At 41.3% G+C, this 25,263-nt stretch overlaps 1 protein-coding gene across 11 annotated transcripts in view; it reads left to right on the top strand.

Moving 5' to 3' along the window:
* The window catches only part of adgrl2b.1 (adhesion G protein-coupled receptor L2b, tandem duplicate 1), a 111,946-nt gene that overhangs the window by 44,174 nt on the left and 42,509 nt on the right, over positions 1-25,263 (top strand). For 7 of the 11 annotated variants that reach the window (XM_058065681.2, XM_058065679.2, XM_058065680.2 and 4 more), the window contains exons 3-6: positions 2,432-2,645; positions 11,285-11,394; positions 14,269-14,283; positions 15,989-16,789. In XM_058065681.2, coding sequence (XP_057921664.2) covers positions 2,432-2,645; positions 11,285-11,394; positions 14,269-14,283; positions 15,989-16,789 — 1,140 coding nt within the window. The remainder of the gene's footprint in view (positions 1-2,431; positions 2,646-11,284; positions 11,395-14,268; positions 14,284-15,988; positions 16,790-25,263) is intronic. The other 4 variants (XM_058065688.2, XM_058065687.2, XM_058065686.2 and 1 more) reach the window with 1 other exon arrangement.

The raw sequence follows: 25,263 nt of genomic DNA, 5'->3' as shown, positions 1-25,263 counted from the left end.
AGAGAGCTAGCGACCTAAACGGTAGCCTTCAAGTTATTTCCTTTAAACTTAAATAGCCAAAAACTTACCACTTCCACACGGATAGGGAGGATAACTATTAACAGTTATTTAACCTTTAACATGAACATTAATCAAACGTAATAATTTTTACATGATACCATACAGCATCCATATCAGACTTGTGTGGGCTGCACTAATATTAAACTTTCATATCAAGACGGGGGCCTCAAACTAGTGTTCTGCCACATTTGGTGTTTGAGACCCCTGTCCTAGGGGAAACCATGTATATATTTTTTACCACAAGCCACAGAAGGTGCCAGAAACATCCTAATTTTGACAACCTTCAGATGCAGTGTGTTGTTATTTCATTGCTATCAGTCATGACTTGTTGGATTACACATCAACAAGACAGTCATTAATGAAATAGAGAGTATCTGCAGTTTGGCCGAGAAGAGTGTGGAGGCCACCGAGATAATCAATAGCGGGGCCTCCTTTGACGGCAGCATGCCATCTTGCCTTAGAGCTCTGATGGATGTGCCATGTCGCGAATGAACAGCTCGAGAAAGGAGGTCACAAAGCCAGACGATGCACATGCTTTGTGTGTCCTTCCCATCTGAAAACACCCAATGAATCGCATTCTTTCTGTGCGCTCTTCCTAGCTGCTGTGATAAACCCGTCACTTCCTTCATGAGAAATGGCAGACCCGGCGATCATTAGTGTTTGGCGCTTTCAGCCGTCGACTCCGCGCTGTGTTTTATCAGCCGCCGTTTTGGGCTGATCCTACGAAAGGTTTCAGGTAATTGTGGTTGTTACTGGAATAGATGGAGTGACCCCACAGCCTCCCTCCACGTACTGTTGGGCTGCACCGGTGTTTCCTAATGAGGCGATAAACAGTGGAGCTAAGCAGAATCTACCAGCCTTGACACCGATCATGTTATTTTAAAGACATGCCCTTTAGCGTGTCAGTTATGGAGTAAAATTATGGAACACCCTGAGCAAAGAACTCAATGTACCAATATGAGTTGAAGAAACAGTTCAATTTATCCTCTCTATCATTATTTAATAGTAATAAAACACATGACGTTTCTTCATGTAACTTGTTAAACATGTCTGAAAGCAAATAAACCGTTACCATGTCTATGGAGCCAAAGGAGGAAAAAAAACTAGGAGTGAGTGCTGTGATTTCTGCCTTTACAACTGCATATTTTCAACCGTGTACGTTTGGCAAACATCTGTGTTTGTCACAGTGACAGACGGGCATAGAATATCATTAGAGCCGAGGCAGGCACAGCGGGCTGAAATGACTTGCAGACGCAGGGGTCGGCCTTTCAGTGGGAGGAATTTCTAGCCGGAATCACTTCAAACTTTGAGCATTTCAAACAATCCTAATTGCGTCGGGCCCCGACTGTCAAAAGTGTGAGGATAATTAGAGTGAGGGGGCAAAATGAACCTGGGGTGGCGAGTGTTAGTACAATACAAAACTTGGGAAGCCAATGGGGCTTCATAGAAAGGTAAGAGACTGAAAGGAGGGCTAATTAGGAGAGAGCGCAGCAGAAAATACCGACGTCGGCTGCCCCCTCAGGGGCTCGCTATTGCAGCAAACAACGGCGATTATTGACAGTTCATGCAGCTCTCTGCTTGCACATCTTAAATGGAACACATTTGCATGTTCTACTTAGATTTCACCTAATTGTTTTTTTTTTCAGACTTGCAGACAGCTGCATTTTTAAAACTTTGGATATTTTCAACCCTAGATAATAGATTTTATATTTCTTTCTTCTTCCTGCCCTCATATTTCCATAGCCACTCTTTCTGAAATGCCGTTTTATTATCCAGACCAGAGAAATACTAAGTAATAGCCCATTGCACGCTAATGTCCTGGAAGGAGGTTCATTTTTTAAATGAAAAAACTCATTTTCCCCCTTAACGCACTTACTTGGCTGCCCTCCCGTCTTCAATTTTCCATGTATGGACTTCTGATCCCGCACGGATAGTCCACCCTTCAATTGACGGCACTGTTAAAAAGATTATTTTACACTCCACTCTTCCGGGATTCAGCCTTTTTCTCTATTTGACTTTGCAGAGGAAGGAAAGCAAAGAAAAACAAACAAGCCTCCATCCTGAGGTCCAAGCTTAGGCTTTGCAATCGATACTGTCCTGAGGGTGGCCATCTTGATGCACCGTAGACTTGACTTTACGAGGTTACCATTAGTCTCCAGTGGCTTTAACTTTTAGTCAACAAATAAATTGTTGTCTTTTCTTATGCCTGTGTTGCCTTCAGTGACCTCTCCTTCAGAACTGTGGTAAACACGGACGCCTGTTGCCTATTTATTTTACGGCTTGTCACCGCATGATTTGAGGTCGTACTGTGCTGAAGCAGAGGTCGTAAATGATTTGCTCAGAGTTTCCTCTCTGTCTTTGCTGTCGTCAGGGTTCAGCCGTGCCGCCTTGCCTTTTGGTCTGGTCAGGCGGGAGCTTTCGTGCGAAGGATATGCAATCGATCTACGCTGCCCTGGGAGTGATGTCATCATGATCGAGACAGCCAACTACGGGCGGACCGATGACAAAATCTGTGATGCCGACCCGTTCCAGATGGAGAATGTCAACTGCTATCTCCCTGATGCTTACAAGATTATATCACAAAGGTAAAACACATCAACTAACATCATCCAAATCGGATGCATTTATTTTTTACTTAATTTTTTTATGTTTCCAAAGCTCCTTTCACAAGAGCCACTTGCTGTTCTATGTAAACGGCAAAGCAGTCCACACTAGTATTAGAGCCATTAGGTTGTGAAGAAACACCTTCCACTCTTCCTACTCTGTTGTGGTGAAAGTAATTAAATTATCTGATTGCTAATTACTGTGAAGTTGTGTGAAGCTTCGCACCGTGTGAAAGTGTAAAAGAAGGTTCTACAGAGCTCAACGTCGAACAAAAGTGTATTTTTGCCACAGTACCGGTCAAAAGTTTACAGACACTTTTGCATTCCATTGAATTAGAAAGTGTCTCCATACTTTTGACTAGTCCAACACATGAGTAGTAAGCGTCGGTTTATTATACTCTTTAGTATACTCTTTCAAACAGAGTATTCCACCTCTGTTAGGGCTCTGGAAACAGGTGAAATATTATGACTTGTGTGGAAGGGCTTTTCTTTCTGTTACTCATGCACACCAGTGACCTGGAGTAATGCAGCTGTGAGTTATGATAATGACGATAATTAAGTTAAATGTGATTGATGCGTCATCAAACGATTTCCAAGCATCTACCAGTTGTTATATTTGGAAACAGGTGAAATATTATGACTTGTGTGGAAGGGCTTTTCTTTCTGTTACTCATGCACACCAGTGACCTGGAGTAATGCAGCTGTGAGTTATGATAATGACGATAATTAAGTTAAATGTGATCGATGCGTCATCAAACGATTTCCAAGCATCTACCAGTTGTTATATTTGGCCATGAATAGATCTTACATTGCGGGTCTTCTTGTATTGAGGTCAATACGGTACATAGCGGTTGTCAATGACCAATGGTTTTTACTTCATAAAGATGGCATTTCCTGCAAAAAAAACAAAACGTCTGTCCATTCATGACAGGCAGAAATTGACATCCCTTTGCCGTAGCCACTTTTCACACCCGCCGCGTGTTGTCGCCACCACCGTTGAGTGATAATTGTGGTGCTAACACAGACTGTGAGTCAGCCAAAGCACCCTCCTAATTCCCTATCTGGGGCGCTGGGCTTGCTTTGTTCAAACACTTGTACTGCATTGAAGTGACTTTGCCTCAGGTAGCAAGCAATACTCATCATTCCGCCTTTCATCCCAGTCAGCCTCTCTCATGTTGCCTCGCTGTCAAACGATGGTGCGGCAACTCTTCAGCTGGCCTCCAGAGGTGTGTATTTTTTAAAGGGCACCGGGTGAAATATTCACAAATAGAAGCTGAACTTTGCTGCTCACTATCTACTGTACCCTCCTGCCCCTTTTCAGCTTGCCCACCCACTATCTTCCACGGCTCGCCCGCTTTATTTACTCCCACAAGATGCCCCAGCAGAGCTTGGGAATAGGCTGGGGCATTGGCGTCTCACCCTGTCGTTCTAAATTTACATTGAGTGTCCCGGCAGCCTTGCACAGTAGCGCGCTTCTAACAGCGTCCGTGCCCCTCAGGTCAGCTGCATCCTGCCACGCTGCACACCTCATCTGTTGACAAGTTAAACTCTCACTCGCCAAGGAAGCCACACTTCAAAAATAATCTCCGGCGAAGGTTCCCTTGAGAGCGAGAAAAAAGGCTTTGAGAAGAGCCGTAACCACAAAGCCCTATCCAGAATTATCCTAATGATTGGGATCAAGGGGAGCGGGCTCCTGACTGTAATTGAAGCTGATGTGATAACGACAGCCCAAAGGCTTTGTCCGACTTCAGTCAGTCCCTCAAGTTTCGAAAACAAATTTGAAATACATCATATTAAGACACAGATAATATTGGGAAAACAACACTTGACAATAGCGCCACGAGGCGATTAACAAAGCCACCGTGTAAGATTAGGGAGTACAGAAACAATGGGAAGTCTGCATAAAAATGCAGTTTAGTTAGGCTTCAGAATATTCATCAAAGCCCTATTTTGTGCAAATGATGCATGCAGGCCTTAATTTTAGTTGGGCTGCTTGTAGAAATTGTAATCCAAGATGCTGGGTGACTTCTGAGTTGTTCCAATTTCAAAGCAGTTTTGTTAAATGATGCCAGAGTTTCAGAGACTAGGTCTTTGTGATGTCACAGTGTGACAACAGCGAGCACAAGCTGTAGGTTCCCCTCGGAAACACCCACCAAATAACAATTTTATGTAAGTAAGTGGTTGTCTGTGTAGCATTATAGAGTGTGCATACAGGGAGAGGGAACAAAATTCCAAGCTCACCGATGCATGGAGTTGCTAATAGCCTTTTTCCATCACCAGTCAATGGTCTACCTGAGTTCCACGACCAGGTAGTCCCACAAAAACCTACGAATAGCTCCTATCCACTTTTCAAATAGCTCTTCAAACTGTTTATTCAATTAATACGAACTCTAATACCAACAGAATTAGAAAGTGGGGTTCGGCAGTAGTCCGGAAGTCTTCAGGAACGCTTGGGAGTGTGTGACCAGGCGTATGACCACCAAAGTTCAGCTTTGAATTGTGACAAATATGGACAAATTTGTTCAGTCTGTTCTACTTTTAGTATCATATGCTAGCCGGCGGTGGTGTTCATATCATTTTTGATTACAATAAAAAGGGTAGATTTCAGCCGACGAAGGACAGTGTCTTTTTAAGGGGCCGTATTATGCTCATTTTTGGCCCCCTGCACTCCTATAAAGCAGCTACACATGATAACTCACACAGAAATGTTTCTAGATCTTCCAGAATCTACAACTATTCCCACTGTATTTAAATGAATTACCAAAATGCTCTGTTTTAATTTATTCCGTGGTGGTACAGATACAAATCTAAAAGCGGGCAAAAAGAAAGCAAATTCTGCCTTTTGATGCTCACTGAGCTTAAGTCATATAAGAGTAGCTGAAGTCACATGTGTTTGATTGGGTTCTGACTGGGGCCCAATCACGTTTTTCCATGCCAAACTTATCCAAGTATCCCTTCTATGGACCTTGCTTTGTCCTCTGGGAAGAGAAAAAGGGCCTTCCCTAAGCTGTTCAAAATCTCTTTTAAAGATCAATCGGCAAGACTTAGCAGCGTTATAGGGAGTGGAGATGTAGCGGGTTCCTCCAGCTGCTTAAAGGGAGGCAACATTTGAACATAGTGCAAGTATTACATCACGCCTCTTCCTGCTTTGATGTCACTGACTCTAAATTGTCAGCCGCTTCTTGAGACTGTATTTGTTTACGTTTTTTCAGTTTTTATATGGTTAAATAATTTTTTTTTTAGAAATGTTGACATTTTTTCGGCAATCTGAAAACCACTGTTGGGAACTTATACTAGCCAATGGTGGTATATGTTTTGATTTAAACAAATATTTGGAATATCCAATATATATAGGCTTATGGGCTCCTGCGATATTTACAGGCACACAAATGATGACCTGATCAAACCGTGTCGTGAAGTGTGTAATAAGCATGGGTGGCTGCAGTAACAAGCTTGCTTACTCTCTGCCCGACTAACGTTACGTCTGTAGTTTGGAATTGATTCCAAGGGTCTTCTAGAGATATTGAATTTGCCACTTCCAATGACTACAAAACCTCCATTGTATCCCCACTCGCTATAAAAAATTAATTGACTGATTTACAGCCATGGATGCAACACCTGTATGAAATACAAAATTCCATACAGCCTAATTTATAATTTTTAGCTAAAAATATTGACGTGTTTGGCATGCCAATATTTTGAAGCAATGTATTTTTTTTTTCCAGCACTAAAATGATCCACCAGCCCAAATAAGGTGCTTTTATGCTGTCTGGTATTTGCCTCTGTTCTGTGGCCACCTATTCTCTGACCCAGTAATAAATGCGTGAATAAATCTCTCCGCCTGGTCAAAGCTGGAAGGAATAGCCAATATTGGGAAATGTGTTTCTGCCATGAAAATGAGCTCAGTGCAATAATAGACACATGCAATCACATGCAACAGCCACAACTCAACTGCCCTTTTGAATCTAAGTAGGAAGCTCTAAAAGATCTGCTTCAATAAAAGCCAGAGTGGATTTTTAACACGTGAAAGGAGCTCTTCACGTCTTCAAGCAGGGTAGGAATCATGTTTTTCACTGCTCCACAGCGTTAAACAGGGCACTTCAGCTGACTAGGTCACCTTATTCAAATAGCTAAGTAGGTATTTACGTATATACATATATGAAATTCAACATATACTATGTTAATCTCCAAACGCCGACATTTTTGCAGAAATCAGTCAGAGCAGGGCAGCTGACGTTATTATGTCAACAAATAACCCACATAGAAAGGTTTCTAGATCTTCCACAGTCTGCACCTATTCCAGCTGTATTTCCTTAGATTTCCAGAACGGTCCGTTTTAATTTATTTCACCCACAGCCCGCCTCCAGGCACGCTCACTCTGCTGTGATAGGTTACACTCCCAAGCATTCCCAAAGACTTCCGGACTACTGCCAAACCCCACTTTCGTATTGGAGTTGATAATAAATTAATAAATCCATTTGGAGAGCAACTTGAAAAGTGTTTAGAAGCTACTGGTAGCCCAGGAGAGTATACAATAATAGAAACAACTCTGTACCCGCTTCCGTATTATACCATGGGCGGGTTTGGCCGCCATGATAGAGAGCAGAATCCAGAAAATACGCATTGGAAACATGGAAACAGTCGCTCCAAAAGGCCAGATTTGTCATTTTTCATGTTCCCCAGAAGCAAGCTGTCGTACCCGTCATGCACATAATGTGTGTCTTTGGATGCGTGAGTGTGTGGCCCGCGGATGTTTCACCCCGTCAGGTGCCCAATGTTGGTGCTCAGTTCGCAGGGTGTCATTGCGATAAAACATCATTTGCCCTAGACAGGAAAAACAAACAACAGGTATCCATGAAGAAATAATGGCAGGTCAGAGCGTCCCGCTGCATCAATCTCTTAGGAGAAGTTGTTGTCACAACACGACCTTGCTTAGATTAAGTATATTGTTTGGTGTAGTGCAAGAAGCCACATTTCAATAGACCGGGCTACTCTTTGTGTCCATTCTGGTTTTTCAGTCGATCCATCTGCCTTTGCAAAGTCAAAAACATCTCCAAGAGGGTATCTTGTTGTGATTCACTTTACCCACCATATCTGTGGGCCAAGTCCATACGATGCCGCCATCTTATGAATTCTGTGATACACCAGAGCAGTGCCCAATCCAATCAGCAACAGACCTGTTATCATGGTTCTGAATAGGTAGACGTCTTCGATGTCCTCCACGCATAGAATCGCCAGGCATGAGACCTTCCACTTCCCTCAACTATCCATCACGTACACGGCGGTGAACGTTCCGTCAGGGCAGACAGGTTCCCCCGAACCCGAGCTTCTCAACCAGAAGATGTTGTTAATTACATTGAGAAACCAGTTAATCAATTCCATAATTTAGGTTTTAGAGAACAGTGCAGAGAGAGGCTCTTAAAAGTATGAGACGGGATTAAACGAGACATAAGATGAAAAGCAGTAAAGATTATGGAGGAGAGGGTAAAGATATGACCGCCTTCGTTGAGAGCCACAGAAGAACACGTGTTCATGTTTCACATAAGGATTGTGGATGTTGGGCAAAATTCCAAAAATAATTTAATTAATAACATCTTTTTAGTTGTATATATTTATTTTTTTGTACTACTCGTTCCCATTCAACGCATGCAGCAAACCTATGTCTTTTGCATGGATGCCTTTACATTGAAGGGATAAGCATGTTTTACAATATATACAATACAATATGATGGGAAAAATGTCATACTGTTGCTTCAACTTCTTCTTCTTCTTCTTCTTTCTCTTTGGGTTTTTCCCTTCAGGGGTCGCCACAGCAAATCAATCTTCTCCATCCAACCCTGTCTTCTCACACCAACTACCCTCATGTCCTCCTTCACTACATCCATAAACCTCCTCTTTGGTCTTCCTCTACGCCTCCTACCTGGCGGCATCCTTCTACCAATATATTCACTATCTCTACTCTGGACATGTCCCAACCATCTCAGTCTGGCCTCTCTGACTTTATCTCCAAGGCCTCTAACATGTAATGTCCCTCTGATGTACTTGTTCCTGATCCTATCCATCCTGGTCACTCCCAATGAGAACCTCAGCATTCTTATCTCTGCTACCTCCAGTTCTGCTTCCTGTCTTTTCCTCAGTGGCACTGTCTCTAGACCAAACAACATGGCTGGTCTCACCACAGTTTTGTATACCTTTCCTTTCATTTTAGTTGAAACTCTTCTATCACACATCACACCTGACATTTTTCTCCACCCGTTCCATCCTGCCTGCTTCTTCACCTCCTTTTCACAATCTCCATTGTTCTGAATTGTTGATCCCAAGTATTTAAAATTCTCCACCTTCTGTATCTCTTTTCCCTGTAACCTCACTCTTCTACTTGGGTCCCTCTCATTCACACACATATACTCCGTCTTGCTAAGGCTAATCTTCATTTCTCTCCTTTCCAGGGCAAACCTCCACTCTTCTAGTATTTCCTCCACCTGTTCCCTACTCTCACTACAAATCACAATGTCATCTGCAAACATCTAGTCCATGGAGATTCTTGTCTAACCTCATCTGTCAGCCTGTCCATCACCATAGCAAACAAAAAGGGGGTCAGAGCTGATCCATGATGCAGTCCCACCTCCACTTTGACCTCTTCTGTCACACCTACAGCACATCTTACATTTCCTGCCCCACTCTAGGCACCCTGTCATAGGCTTTCTCCAGATCTACAAAGAGACAATGCAGCTCCCTCTGACCTTCTCTGTACTTCTCTATTAATATTCTTAAAGCAAATACTGCATCTGTAGTACTCCTTTTTGGCATGAAACCATACTGCTGCTCACAATTGCTAATTTCTGCCCTTAGTCTAGCTTCAACTACTCGTTCCCATAACTTCCTTGTATGGATCATTAGCTTTATACCTCTGTAGTTGCCACAGCTCTGCACATCACCCTTGTTCTTAAAAATGGGCACCAACAAACTTCTGAGGCATTCACACATTCCTGAGGCATCTTCTCACCTCCTAAGATCCTATTGAACAACCCAGTCAGGAACCCTACTGCTATCTCTCCTAGACACTTCCATACCTCCACAGGTATACCATCAGGACCAAGTGTCTTCCGAGCCTTCATCCTTTTCAGTGCTCTTCTCACTTTTCCTGGTCCATACTCTTCCTTCTCTCTCGTTTTCCTCATTCATCAACTCTTTAAAATACTCTTCCCATCACACTACTGGCAACTGTCAGTACACCTCCATTCTTATTCTTGACCACCCTAACCTGCTGCACGTCCTTCCCATCTCTGTCTCTCCGCCTTGCCAACCTGTAGAGATCCATCTCTCCCTCCTTACTGTTCAACCTGGCATACAAGTCATCATAGACCTCTTGTTTGGCCTTTGCCACCTCTACTTCACCTTACCATTCATCTCTCTGTACTCCTGTCTACTCTTTTCATCTTAAACATGTCCTGTAAATCTAATACGTGTGTGTGATGGTGTCAGTTTGACTGTGGGATTGCCTGTTTCAGTTTTTTTTCCACCATCATTGTTTGTTTAGAGTTTGATATGTGTCCTTTGCAGGCGGAGATGACCTTGCTTTCTTCATGATACATGATTGGTGGCGTGTGTGTGAAGATGCATGATTAGGTCAATGCTTGCATGGAAGACTGAATGGGGGCTAGGGATGGGCGGGGCTGATGTACGCTTTGAAATTGCTCTTCTATACTGCCATCTCTGTTCTTTGCTACTGATGAAAAGTACGCGGTTCTCTTTCTAATGAACTTCCACACCTGTTTTTATGCTACTTTTATGTGCATCCGATGAATAAAGGTCAACAGCTGGCTCTTTGTTGATGGTTGTTGTGCAAAACAATCCCACTGTGAATCGTCACAAGGCCCACTTGAATTACTAATGGGTCTTTAAATGTCCCACCCAATGTTTAAATGTATGGTCCAGCTTGCATGGCGGCTGGTGACCCCCTGAAACATTTATCCCAGCCTTTCAAATTATGTCCAGTGTCCCATTCTGGTGCTACTTTTCTTCATGTGTGCCTCAGTCACTGCTCACATTATTCCTTTCCCTCAAGTGAACTTGTTTGAAGTGCAAACTGGGTCCACCGCTGTTCTTTATTGTGCATTATTATTATTATTCCACCCCTTTCCCCGCGTTAACTTGAACTTCATATGAACTCAGAAATATTTTGCCCTCAAAAAAAGAAGGCAAACGTTTGCATTTTGCCTAGCATGCTGTTAATTCACAGAGGCACCATGTTTCCAATGTAAAGCTGGCTTAAAGAATCTTCTTTCCCATTGATGTGTTTTGTTCTACACAAGCACAGGAAGCAGCTCTTCATCCAGCAGAGGCCAACGTCGCTGTCTGTTACATGTCACAGACACCTGCCGTGTTTGCCTTTTAATGAATGCCTTCCCTCTTTAGTGCTACAAAGATGCCCGTTGGAGGAATATGTCATTGCTAATACCTGACATGCCTTCAGTTACTCATATATCTCCATGCATGCACATATGACAGTCCTTCACGGATGCCTTATGCATAATCTTAAAGCTGCTAATCAATGCAGACTAATGTTGCTCTGGGTGCTGATGAAATCTCTGGTCAATCTCTCTTTTCCCCCCCTCCTCTAGGTGCAACAACCGTACGCAGTGTGTGGTTGTCACTGGCTCCGATGTCTTTCCTGACCCATGTCCTGGCACCTACAAGTACTTAGAGGTCCAGTATGAGTGTGTGCCCTATAGTAAGTATCACCACGCTGAACCTGTACTGTGTAAATGGTCATTGTCATGGTTGTATGTGTTTGAGAACATGCTTAAAGTTACATTATAATATCACATGTTTACAGTTTCACAATTTAACCTGTCTGAAAAGGAGTAGGAAGAAGCAGACCTCATTCAAATGTTTGAGTAAGAAATTTATTGCAAACAAACACTAAAGTCAAATGGGTTGACCAAAGGTTCAAGCACCACTGCCATTAAAAATCGAAATATAGGCAAACATGTAGACTCAATGTCAGCTTGTGTCAAGTTTTTACACTGCCATGATCTCTCTTTGAATGTGGTCTGATTGTGGAGCTGCATAAGCAAGGCTTCTCACAGCACACCATTAAAACTTGTTAAAAGATCCTGACAAAAAAGGCACATACAACATCAAGACGATCTAAACGATCACTCATATCACTCTCATATCCATTTGAAACTAGATTAGCGATTAGAGCAACGCAACAAGTCAACAGTAATTATGGAGCTCCATGTAAATGTTCCTGTTCACTAATGATTGGAAGCGGCTGCAACAGCAAAATAATACATTGCAATAGAAGCCGCAAGCGCCTTGTTCTACACACTGCTATTGCATGACATACCACGCCTGATCCACAGCACATGAACACAATTTATGTGTTAGGGCTTGGCTTCAACATGCACACATAAAAAAAAAAGCTGCACAGTGGTGATGTAATTTGATTGCAATTGTTGGCAACGTGTCTCTGTCTTGCTGAGGGACGTTTGTGACAAAATGGACTGTACAAGGAGGGAAAAACTCTCTGTTATAGCGTTATTTTTTAATTAATGTTTCTACATTTTAATTATGTGTATATGTGTGTGTATAACGATAGAGTATACTGCATACACTCATGGGAAAAAAAATATTAGACCACCCTTGTTTTTCACTTTATTTGTTCACGTTAATGCCTGGTAAAACTTAAAGTACATTTGTTTGGACGGATATTATGATGGTAACATAAATAGCTCATGAGAGTTAAATTTTAGAGATGATGGTTTTCTTTATAATAACCAAAATCACATAATTGTACATGAATAACTATGACATTGTACGCCCCCAAAAATGAAACTCTTTGTTGTCATCGGTCTATTTTTGTATTATAAAACAACCATACCTTTAGTTGTACCAGACATTAAAACTGAACAAACAAAGTGGTCTAATAATTTTTTCCATGACTGTACATAGTGACAGTACTAATGACTCAGTAAATAGGCTTTTGTCATATTTTAGTGCTTATTAACATTGTTAGTCGTATTTGTTGTTATTATGTTTGTATTAATATGCCTTCAAGTGTGAATGTATTTGTTCATTTTAGTTAATTCATTTTCTAATTTTAATTTATATAATATACTGCCCTGTGGAGCTGGCGACCAGTCCACTGTGCACTCCGCCTCTTGCCCAAAGACAGCTGGGATAGACTCCAGCATACCCCCGTGACCCTAATGAGGATAGGCAACCTTGAAAATGGATGGATAATATAATATACATGAATGCATTGTTGTATTTTTCTTAGATTTTGTTAGTAGTATTATTATTAGTAGTGGTATTTAATTACATTTACATTTTTTTCAGTACTAACTTACTTAACTGTTTAAAGTAAACTACGGTTATAGTTCACTGATCATTACATATATTTTTAATTAGTTAATTATTATTTAATTTCCACATTAGTAATATATGTAATGTATGCTATTTTTATATTTTTTATGTTATCACGAGTATATATATTTAACTTTTATTACATTATTTTATTTTTATTTATGCTTATTGTATTTTGTTTGAATAAATTTAATAAATAGCAAATACAATACAAAAAATACAATAAAATATTTTTAAAATATTAATAGTAAGTCATGAAAATAATTTCTTACTTTTTTGTAATCATTATTAATCTTGTATAATTTTTATTTCTGATTTTTTTTTATCATCAGTTTATGTTTACAAGTTTTGACCTACAACATATGGTAAGAAGCTACCGGTAATGTTGACTGGATGCTGCATTAAGATATTGTACTGATATACGTCATATAAATGATATAAATGCCATAAGTTGGTAAATAAAGCAACTATCCAATAACAGGATATTTAGATGGATTCACCCATTCAATATAACCATTCCATTGACTTTAGTAGCTGGGTGAGATACGTATAAGCAAAGTCTGCGTTTACGATCAGAATACATCCTGGTTGAAAGCTTTTTTTGAGACACGTTTATTAGAGCATAGCTAAGATTTATAAGTGTGCTGTGAAAGTACTTAGTACTGATGAATTGTAAACACTGGCTGGAATATTCACTTTATTTTCTTCCCTTCTTTCAAACAGACCTCCCTTTCACCTCCCGCCCTCCTCCATCCCCTCCGCGACTAACCTCCTTGCTGTCATTTGTTTCTTAACTCGCAATTTTTCATACACTGTCTCTAGCCTCGCCTCCTCCTCCTGGCTGACAGGGCTCCAACTGTCCATTAATAAAAAGGTTCTTATTGGGCCTGTGCTGCTCATCAGTCATGCCATGCGCCGTTTGGAAGCTTGTATCATTAGGCTTGTTTTATCCATGTGTGATGCGATGCCAGCAAGTTGTCTTAATAAAGGCCATACACGACAAGTTACTCACCCACTATTTATTAAAACATTCTGACATGTTTTCGGTAATTTTAACTAACATCTGTTTTTGCCTCCAACTAGCTCTTCTTCCCCAAAAAGCAACCTGCGCTTCATCTCATGTTCACATCCTCTCACAGCTAATTCTCTTCTTGTGCCTGCGAGATGACTCGTGATAACCTCTCTCTCCCCTTTGCACTCTTTTTTTTGCCTTCTTTTCCACTGCCTGAAATAGAAGTGGAGCAAAAAGGTAAATGGGTGGTCTTGGTCCCCGTCCCTCTCTGTCCTCGCCTTGTTGTTCTGTGGTGTTGAAGCCCTCCCCCTTCTCTCCTCTTACTGCCTAATGTTAAACCCATCGGATGATTGTTTTCACATATGGACTAATCATTTTCTTAAAAAAAAAAAGATGAAAGACAAAAAGGTTGCAGATTTTTCCAGGGATTCTTACTTTTGCATTGTATGAACCAGGGCTATTCAACTAATTTATTGTGGGGGGGCGCTGGAAAACGGCAGTCGTTTTTTAGGACCTACTTCAAAAATCAAAGATCAAAGTCAAAGATCCTCCATATGACAGGAATGGTCTGCTGTTTTTAGGACCTACTGCAAAAACTCTCTAGTTATAAAGAGCCTCTGTATAACAAGAGCCTTCTCTTGTTTTTAAGGACCTACTACAAAAAAAAATCTACTCAAAGATCCTCTATGTTAAAGGGGCGCTCTGCTGTTACTGAAAAAAAACTAGCCAAACACCTCTAAGTATTTTCACTCCCAAATTTTGAACAGAATTCTTCCGATGGTCTGATTTTGCCATTGGGCCTCCAGTTGAATAGTACTGGTAAAAAGCCTAGAAACAATTACTTGTGTATTTACTACTATTTACAGGGTTCTCACAAGTGTTTCAAAGTCTCAATAGGCCTGAAGTTGAATGAAAAAAAAATATTGTCTAACGTGCTTGAAATGATTCATTTCAATGTCAAGTTTCCGTACATTAATTATTGACAACAAAGGACTGAATAGTTTGCCTTTTGTATGGATAAAATAAATTAGAACCTCCGAGGTTTAGCACAAACCATTGTGGAGCCACTTTTTTCATGTATACAATCAATTTTTCCCACATGATCTACATATTGAATTAATCTGTCCCAGAGTCAAACTGTGGTCACTATAAAATTTTAGTTGATGGACGTACAGGTGTAAGAAGAAGTTAACCATTCCCAGTAGTTTAGTAGACTAAATGATGTACTCGTCATTAACTTTAATGAAAACTTCTGAATGTCGGGTAAAGTGCAAGACATTTTTCTGTATTTTCTGTTATGCTGTTAATAATAGTGTTGACTTGGCTATTTTGTACTTAGCAACCATAACATGACAGAGACCTGTGTACCACAATAAGTAAGCATTTATGCTTCTGTGGTGGAATTGTTAAAACATTCTCAAAAATCAACATTCAAAGCATATTTTTATGCATATTTTTGCTTAAACTCCAACTTGTAGATCTGAACCCTGTATGTAGTTTGCTTGGCCCCATAGCACGTGATGTCACGTGAACATCAGTGATGGCTGGTCGAGACAAGGCCTTCATTCCCCAAGGACCAATTAGAAGAACCTTTCCATGCCGCAATCTCGCTCAGCCATCAGTGGTCCCTCTTGTGCCCTGATGATGTCGTGACAATCCTGTGCCACTCCTCCATTTTCGCTTGCTTTGCCGCCACCCGCCATTGACAACATGTTGTTCTCACAAAGACGTCAAGCCTCACAGTGGTGGTTCTTGACCCCTGTCATGTTTGCAGTATGCATGTGTCCACGTACACCCCAAGCTCTTTGTTGTGTCATTCGTTTACAGGTTTTATATTCCTTCAGTCTCTTTGGTCCTCAGCAAGAGTGATGATAGCCACAAGTGCATACCCTGACTCTGTGATCCCTGATTGTCATTACTTCACTTTCTTCTCATCCACTAGTTTTCATTTGTCCTGGGACCCTGAAGGGCATAGGAGACGCCACTTTCTTCTACGAGGCGGAGCAGCAAGCGGGGTCGTGGTGCAAAGACCCCCTCCAAGCCGGCGACAAAGTCTTTTTCATGCCTTGGACACCGTACCGCACGGACACACTCATCGAGTACGCGTCTTTGGAGGACTTCCAAAACAACCGTCAGACAACTACATATAAACTGCCGCACCGCGTCGACGGGACCGGCTTTGTGGCCTACGACGGCGCCATCTTCTTTAACAAGGAGCGCACTCGCAACATTGTCAAGTTTGACCTACGCACGCGTATCAAAAGCGGTGAGGCCATTGTGAACAATGCAAACTACCACGACACGTCGCCATACCGCTGGGGTGGCAAAACTGACATCGACCTGGCGGTGGATGAAAGAGGCTTGTGGGTGATCTACGCCACCGAGCAGAATAACGGGCGTATTGTAGTGAGCCAGCTCAATCCGTACACGCTGCGCTTTGAAGCAACGTGGGACACGGCCTATGACAAGCGCTCGGCGTCGAATGCCTTCATGGTTTGCGGCGTGCTGCACGTGGTGCGCTCCACCTATGAGGAGGGTGAGAGCGATAGCAGCAGAAGCCAGATTGATTACATCTACAACACCAAGCTGAACCAAGGAGATTACACAGACATTGCCTTTCCCAACCAGTACCAGTACATCACCTCTGTGGATTACAACCCCAGGGACAACCAGCTGTACGTGTGGAATAACTTTTACGTCCTCCGCTATGACCTTGACTTTGGACCGCCGGATCCCGCTGAAGGTGAGTGCTGCTTTTGTGGAGAGGGGGTCTCTAAAGAACTCCAAATTGTACCACTTTGGGGGTTTTGCTGATTGTCACAAAGGGAGTACACCCCTCATATTTCAGCACCGTGTATGTTCTCAGGGGAGAATACTTGGATATACCTTAGAGTAGTCAGTGTACAGATTGAATAGCGATATGCATTTACTATCCACTAAAAAATTACTCAACACATTATTATCTAAATATCTGGCAACGCAATGTACATTATTATGTCCTTGTTGTGAATGGTAAGTGTATATACCATTGTTATATACACCTATATTCCACTCCCCCATCACTGGTGGAGCTGATGGGTTTTAGACACCTTGTACTTTCACCAATCTTCCTTCCATTGAGGATGCCCCACATGTGCTCAAATGGGTTCATGGAGGAGACAAACATGGCCACTCCATTACCTTCAGCTTCCTCAGCAAGGCAGTAATTGTCTTGGAGGTGTTTTTGCGCTGCTTATCATGTTTAGGTCCAGTTTTCAATGCATGCATATTGGAACTCATTTTTCCCCCTTGATGAACCACAGCTCCCCAGTGTCTGTCGGCAGCACTCGTGCACCCCCAGACCACAGCCCTGCCACCACCAGACTCAATTATCGTGCTATACTTTTGTGTTGCCAGCTACTTACACTTAATGGATGTGTCATTTTCAGTGTAGAGCAAATGTATACTGCTGTACGAGCTGTATAGTACTAGTAAAGTATAAGATAGAAATGGGTGCTGAAAAGTGAGACGTGGGACACTAAGTCCAACCTCGTCTTCCTGCACTATGGGATGTCACACGAAACCGCCTTTATTTTTGGATGCTGTTGAGGTGTGATAAAGCGATCCCCAGTGTCAGGGTAAGACCTCATTTCCAATCACAAATTACAGATTCACCTCGGAATGAGGGGCGGTTCCCGGGTGGCGATGGCGTCGCTATACTAAACCCCTCATCTTGATTACCATGAGGCGAGCCAAGGCACTCTCCCAGCTGAGGCTCGGACCCTATCAAATTTCTTAATCTACAAAACCCGTTACGAACACCGGGCCTTTTGAACCTTCCCTCTAATGCCTGAATATGCAATATATTGGAGAAGTATTGTGCTTGGTTATTATCACACAGGTTATTCTCTCCTTCTTGTGTTGAAGTTGTGTTGCCATGACAGTGTGTGTTGCAAGAATAGGAGAAAATGACCTTCCTTTTTCAGCACAATATTTTTGTAACCAGCAGGCTGACTAATGCAATGTGCCAATCTTGGAATGGAGTGAAAGGAATGGCAAAGATCTATTACGGTTAAGAATGTTGTCAGACGGCTTAAATTAATCTGAAGTGCTGAGAGGTGACTTTACATCAGACTGATAATCGCCGTAATTATCCCAGCTAAGCCTGGTTTATGAAGAGGGTGCACCAAACAGCTTGACCTGGCTTCTTCATCATGGTAGCGTATAAAACTGTAGCGATACTATATATATCACAGTATTCGGAACACTTTCATTCACACTTTCACATCATTTTCTGAAGGATCAAAAGGGACAGTGTGATTTTGGTGGAGGTACCCTTCTGTACTGTAGCAAAAATTCTGTATTGAAAAATCCAATCAGGAACACATGTACTGTTAAACCTATCATATCAGGTTGCCAGATTAGTTCCTATTGTAACTTATAGAGGCTCAGAAGGAAATGTGATTCTTGACGTAGGGTTGTCGTTGACATCTTAATGGAGCTCTCTTCTCCCCTGAACTGTGACGTCCTGTCAGGGCTGTCTGTTTGATTTCCCACCCGAGCCTGAAATCTGGACTCCCAACATCCAACAACTTTGTGTCTGCAAACCAGAGCCTTGGTGAGGAGCATGGAGACAAACAAATATACCTATCTGCGTTATACACCACAGTCGCCACTTTGCTGCAACACCCTGCTTTCTTGCTGCCCACAGTCTCCTCATGGATAAAATGTGTCTAAGAAGAAGTAATTATTCATTCATTCATTTTGTACCGCTTTTTCCTCACTAGGGTCGCGGGGGGTGCTGGAGCCTATCCCAGCTGTCCTCGGGTGAGAGGCGGGGTACACCCTGGACTGGTCACCAGCCAATCACAGGGCACATATAGACAAACAACCATTCACACTCACATTCATACCTATGGACAATTTGGAGTCGCCAATTAACCTAGCATGTTTTTGGAATGTGGGAGGAAACCGGAGTACCCGGAGAAAACCCACGCATGCACGGGGAGAACATGCAAACTCCACACAGAGATGGCCGAGGTCTCCTAGCTGTGAGGTCTGCCCGCTAACCACTCGACCGCCGTGCCGCCAAAAAGTAATTAAATCAATAATAAATTGCTAAATATTTATTATATCCAGCACCTAGTTTTGCGTCTGCAAACCAAGGTAAACAAGAGCATAAAGATATGGACGTAAAAAACATAGTCATGTCGTAATTAACAAGGGGATTACTCTTTATAATTCATCATAATTACCCTTCTTGTCTCAGAAGAGGGAGAGGGGATGGGAGCTGGCCATTGTGAAACTTTTTCAATGAATGGATTTCATTTGCTCTCTCAGCCACTGTTATGCCTCGGTAAACATAAATACCACATTACCTTCAAGCCGCTACTTGCCGCAGGAATGGTGCATTCAATCAAATCTGTGTTTTATTCATCATTCTAAGATGAATAGTACCTTTTTTTTCTTTTAAATGAGACATGCTTCTTCAAAGCAGCGCACCGTGTCGCTCATAGTTGTGTTTTTATGGGAACGTTCCGAAACATTCTGCTGAAAAGGAGCATCGAAAGGGGCTTCGCTCCTCTTGAAAATAATTGGTGCCCCCCCCCTTCGCGCATCCCACCTTTTATTATTCGATGTACACCTTCAACGTCTTTATGCAACTGTCAGGATTTGTCGTGTCTATCAGGCGAGGTGATCTAATGGTGGTGAAATGTCAGTGCCTGGAATCACTTAGGGCATAAATAGAATTAATTGTCCCTATTAAGATTCATGAACCATTGAAACTGAGTGTATTTCCTTTTCTTTATAGAAATGTCATCACAATACAAGAATGAGTGTCCTTTTTCCTGTCAGAACGCAACATTTCACGGCAGTGCAATTGAGGTTTGAAGATAAAAATTGGTTTAAAACGCCCTTTTTACTCAGCATAGCTTTACTTGCTATCTGAGCTCTTTCGTTGACAAAAAGAGGATTTTCTTTGGAACATTTGAGGGTACATGGCTAGAAATGACAAACATGTACCCTGATGCAATGTGCCTGGATATGACACAGTCTCCACTTTGCTGCAGCACTCTCTTTTCTTACTGCCCTGAATCTCTTCTTGGATAAAACATGGAGTTTTCATATTTTAACTGATGTGTTCAATATGTTGAGCAACTGCACACCTTCGCCACCGTCCAGCAAATTTGGATCACACCTTCATAGATACTTCCCGCAATATTAAAGTCAGTCTGTGCCTAAATGGAGTGACCTTGCCTATATTTAGTGGTATCAGGGGCTGGTTGTGAAGGTTATCACATGTGACTCACTTCTCCCGTCCTGTTGTTTTGAAAATCATCCGACAGGTATGTAAAAGATTCTGGGATGTTGTGTCATTGCAGTAAATTCACCCGCTTACTGCCTCTACTAGGTTCTATGTAAAGGTGTCTTATTGCCTTATTGTCTTATTGCCTGTTCTTCTGTTGTGGCTTGTTGCAGCCATTGTGTGTCAAGTGAAGTATTTTTTGCGTAATCCGCAAACTAGCATAGTAATGAAAGAACTAATCATTGATCACCTTGTAGGAATGTCTTTGACGTGCAGGTTTTTATTTCTAATTCTAGTCCTGATTGATGTGATTAGCCAACATCAGTGTCCGTATTGATCCGGGGGTTTGCTTATTCTTCCAAAGAGTTCACACGTCATTAAGGAACATGTCCGCAAATGAATTGTGAACACAAACAGCTTGGATCAATATTTGAGAGGGAACAGCTCACCTTCAGGGGTCTTTTTTTTTTTTTTTAAAAAGCAGTGCATGCCAATAAAATGCAAAGCCACACCTGCAAAGCCTTGCCTGTGATGTGCAAATGTAGGATAATTCAGAAGTGCATTTCAAAGTAAGAAGCAAGGAGAAAATAAATTTGTCTTGGGGGTACCATTGATCCTAGATCTTAAAGTGAATGGCCTCATGGTGAAAACTGGCAATACAAATGGGAAAGTAATGTCAAAGTAAACCGGAATCTCTGCTTTTCAATGCAGAGCTGGTGTTTTTTACAGGCATTTTGCATGCCACCCCATGGAACTTGCCTGAATGATGCCTCCAGGTGAGCCTTCAAGTTGCATGAATGCATTAAAGCTTTGCAAAGTGTTCTGCTTGTTGGTCTCGTAGCTCGACACCAGCCGGATTAGGGCGGGGATGTATGCTTTGCGGTTGTTGTCGACATAGCTCGACAGAGCATATTTCTGTCCGGACATCTATCTTTGTGCCTGTTTTTGTTGTGAACTGGTTAGCCTCGTTTCTTCACTGTGAATGTGCTTCGTCTGCAGCACTGCCATATTCAGTTTCAGGCCCCATAAATTACTAGCACGGACACCAGATAGGGCCAGTTGAGCTTTTTCTGTCTGCTGTTCTTTAAAGAAGTGTCAGTAAAAGAAGCGAGCCTCGTGAATCGTTAGCCAAGTCTCTTTTTTATTTTTTTTTCATCTCCAGAAATAATATTCCTAAGTTAGAAACGGAACATGAATCGTCTTCTTTTGCCTCGCGCACCGCAAACCTCGGATGAAGCGCAAGAACAGCATAGCAAAATAGAAAAGGCCTGATGTAAAATTCATGTCTTGTGGGATTTGTTTCTCTGTCATTAATTACTAGCTTTGCCTCGAGGTGAAAAAAGCTAGGCAAAGACAAAATGTGGCATCTGAGAGTTGTTATTCACAGATATAAGCCATAACGTGTCAACTTTGCTCCTTCTGTGGCAGATACTTATCTATTATTTTGGCTAAAAAGGGTTTGCTGGGACTGTTCTAATTATAGCTGTAGCATTTATTTGCCTAAACCGCAAAGAAGACAGGAGGTGAATTAAAAACCTTACATAGAACAATTTCACTTTTAATTTTAATAATGATTTCCGCATGAGAAAGTGAAAAGGAAAACGCAGCTCTTTGACCACATTATTTATTAACAAGTATATTGCACAACATAGCAGCAACAGAACCAATACTGGTGTCACAACATCCCACAATATTAAAACATGACAAGAATTCTCTTTAAAAAAATGTCTCATGAACACGAGGCCTGGGACGATGATAGATAATTAATCACAAAATCAATTCAATTCAATTCAAATATTAAATGCTTCCATAGAACAATGGCATGAACGGAGTGAGCACTTTTTTCAGTCATACAGCATCTTTGTATCGGTGGGTGGAGGTAGGGTCGGCAGCATAATGATAGTATACATGATATTAGTAGATTGCAATATATATTGTCAATTTTTTCATTGTACTTTTCTTAAGTGTAGTTAAAATGTCCTCTCATCTCACATAGACCCAATCTCATGTGTAGTGTCTTGTCACATCCCTAGTAAGGAGCAAACTAATCATTTAGCATTAATACCGCAGATGATTTAATTGTAAACGACAGTAGGGCTAGTACACGTCTGGAGACATTAATTGGAGCATTTACTTTGCTATAACTATATCTCCAACATTTTCCTAAAGCCATTCCAAGCAGCCTGGTGACTAGCTTCAGTGAAACAGCTAGTTAAGATTAGCGATAAAAGAAATTCTCGTCCTTGTTTGATTTACAGCCAGCCCTCGTTAATTGCAATTAATTGGTTCCAGGCTTGATCGTGATAAGTGAATTCTATCTTAACAAATGAAATATGTTCATAGTTATGACATAGAAAACCTGTTTGCGATCTTCAAAATATTTTTTTAACATCATTAAAGCCCTCTAGACATTAAACAACACTCATACAGTCACTTTTACATTTGTTTTACACAATATAGCAGATATAATCGGAGTAAATAAGATATATGTATTAGATATACATAAGAATCACACGTTCCTAATAAGTTCCTTGTTGTTGTTTTTTTCTGGAAAACATACTTCCCGCGGTGACTATTGTCTCATCAGTGTATTGTAATGATAGCTTTAAAGGGCTTTACACTCATATTACATAATATAGTCGACACAATAACAGTAAATAAGCCATTTAAAGGGGACCTATTATGCTAATGTTTTGGCCCTTTGTATTGAGTTGTGGACTACAATAGGGCAGCTACAAACAATAACCAGCGCAGAAAGCTTTCTCGATCTTCCTTGGATCTTTCCTTGGATTTCCAAAACGGTCTGTTTTAATTTATTCTACCCACATCCTGCCTCCATTCGTCACACTCCCAAGCATTCCCCAAGACTTCCGGACTACTGCTGAATCCCATTTTTATGCTTGATAAGACGTAATCTAGACCCAGATTAAGCACAATTTGCTTAAATATTTACAAAAAACAGGCTGCATTCAACCACAAAACAGTGATCACTTAAAAATAAATAAATCAAATACATACAAAATGTAACTATATTAGGAAAGCAGGAAGTGCACAAATGTAACAGTTACTGTTTGTAAAAGTAGCAGATGGAGGGGTAGGATTTAATAAGCTTTGCTTCTTCCTACTCCTTTTGGACATGTGGAACTGTGAACTGATTATGTGATGCACTCAATTGTAATCTGATGCAAGTTCAAATGAAATAAAACCATTACCATTACTTATTTATGAATCATTTATTGAAAAACTGCAATAAAATGATTTAATTGTATTTTATCTCCTCTGAGAAGGCAGCAGAGGGCCCCCCCTAAATGTAATGTCACTTATTCTGATGATCTAATGATATGTTTGCTGCATGGTGTCTTGTTATCGTTTGTAATTTTTCAGCTGTTACAACCGTAGGATTAGTTTTGCGAGGCATTTACCAAAACTGAAACAGCTAAAGCTGCTTGTTGGGCTTTGGGTTGTCATTGTTGTCGTCGTAATTGGCTTAAAAGCCTATCCTGGCGTCTGCTCAGATAGCTTGCTGATGTCGACAGCAATAGCGATATTACAACACACGTTTAGCACATCAGCAACACGCAAAACGCAGAGGCAGAACACGGGTGATCTGATTGTAAAATAGTTTGTCATCCCCCCCCCTACCCAGTCAGCGACTCTAGGGGGCTATAAAGAGATAAGCCCTAATCACGCTTCATCTCCCATGTCTTGATTAATTCACATAATATTCCCTTCCTTTTAGCTGAGTGACATTTGTTCAGTGCCTAACTCCTACATTATTTATTGGTGTTATACTATGCAGGATATGGCATTGGTGTCGTATTGCACGTGCTGACTTCACCACCCCTTGAGAGTGATGGCAGCTAATTGGCGCTGCTCTCAAGATCTGATGTTGGCTATTAGGAGGAAATTGCCTGCATTCAACATATAGAGATCTCAAAATAAATGTACAAATGCATCATCATGTGCTACGGTAGCTTGCAAAAGTACTCCCCTCACATTTTTAAGGGAGGGGTGTACATTATCTTCTCAAGGAAAATCTTCTTGAGGGAAATGTGGACGCACTTTAGAGTAGTCGGTGTACAAATTGTATAGTAAAATATATGCTGGTGTACAACCTGTACACAAATGTAATGTATATCCAAGTTTACTTTCTATAGTATTGTCCCGTGACAAGATATAATAAAATAGTTGCTGAAATGTGACGGTTGTTCTCATTTAAGTGAGAAACCAAACAAGGAGTCAAAAAACACCGCACAGTCGTCCAATTGATTGGTCCCTCAAATAGCATTGGACAGCTGTTGGGCTCGTACTCTGTGTACACTTGCAAAGGAGAGCACATTTACCTCCATCCTCCAGCTTGCCGCTTGATGTCTGATGTTAAGGTAAAATAATCCCAAATATTGACACATTGTAAAGGTCCAGTACACTGGCTGATCTCAATCACGATCTGTCTCTCAATAACACTCCCACAGACAGGGGCCCTGTTATGCTACGCTTGCACAAATGGAAGGAACATACAGTATGATTGAACAGATTAATCTCATGTTTACAACCAGGAGAGGAGATCTAAATGAGTGTACTTGAATGAGTGTACTCTAAAGCTAGCATTTAAGGTCGTCCCTCGCTACATGGCGGTTCGAACATCGCCCACTTACTCTATCGCTGTTTCATGGTGGAATGTGGTCTATTGGTACAAAGTGCATATTTAAGCAAATTGTACGTAGTCATGGCCTAAATTAAGCATTTACAAGCATAAGATGTCCCTATCTACCTATTTTTTGGCTTCCGAGCCAATAACATTTTTTTCTAGTTTTACCAATCCAATCTGTGGAATTGAGGAAATGAATATGGTTATGAAAATAGCTTTTCAAAGCATGAAAAATAATGCAACTTAACAGGCAAGTATTGTATTGTAGTGCCCTGACTGTTTA

This window comes from Doryrhamphus excisus, linkage group LG6 (assembly GCF_037039965.1).
Source record: "Doryrhamphus excisus strain RoL-2023G ecotype Guam linkage group LG6, RoL_Dexc_Guam_v1.1, whole genome shotgun sequence".
Classification (NCBI taxonomy): domain Eukaryota; kingdom Metazoa; phylum Chordata; class Actinopteri; order Syngnathiformes; family Syngnathidae; genus Doryrhamphus; species Doryrhamphus excisus.
This window is presented reverse-complemented; position numbering and strand designations above follow the sequence as displayed.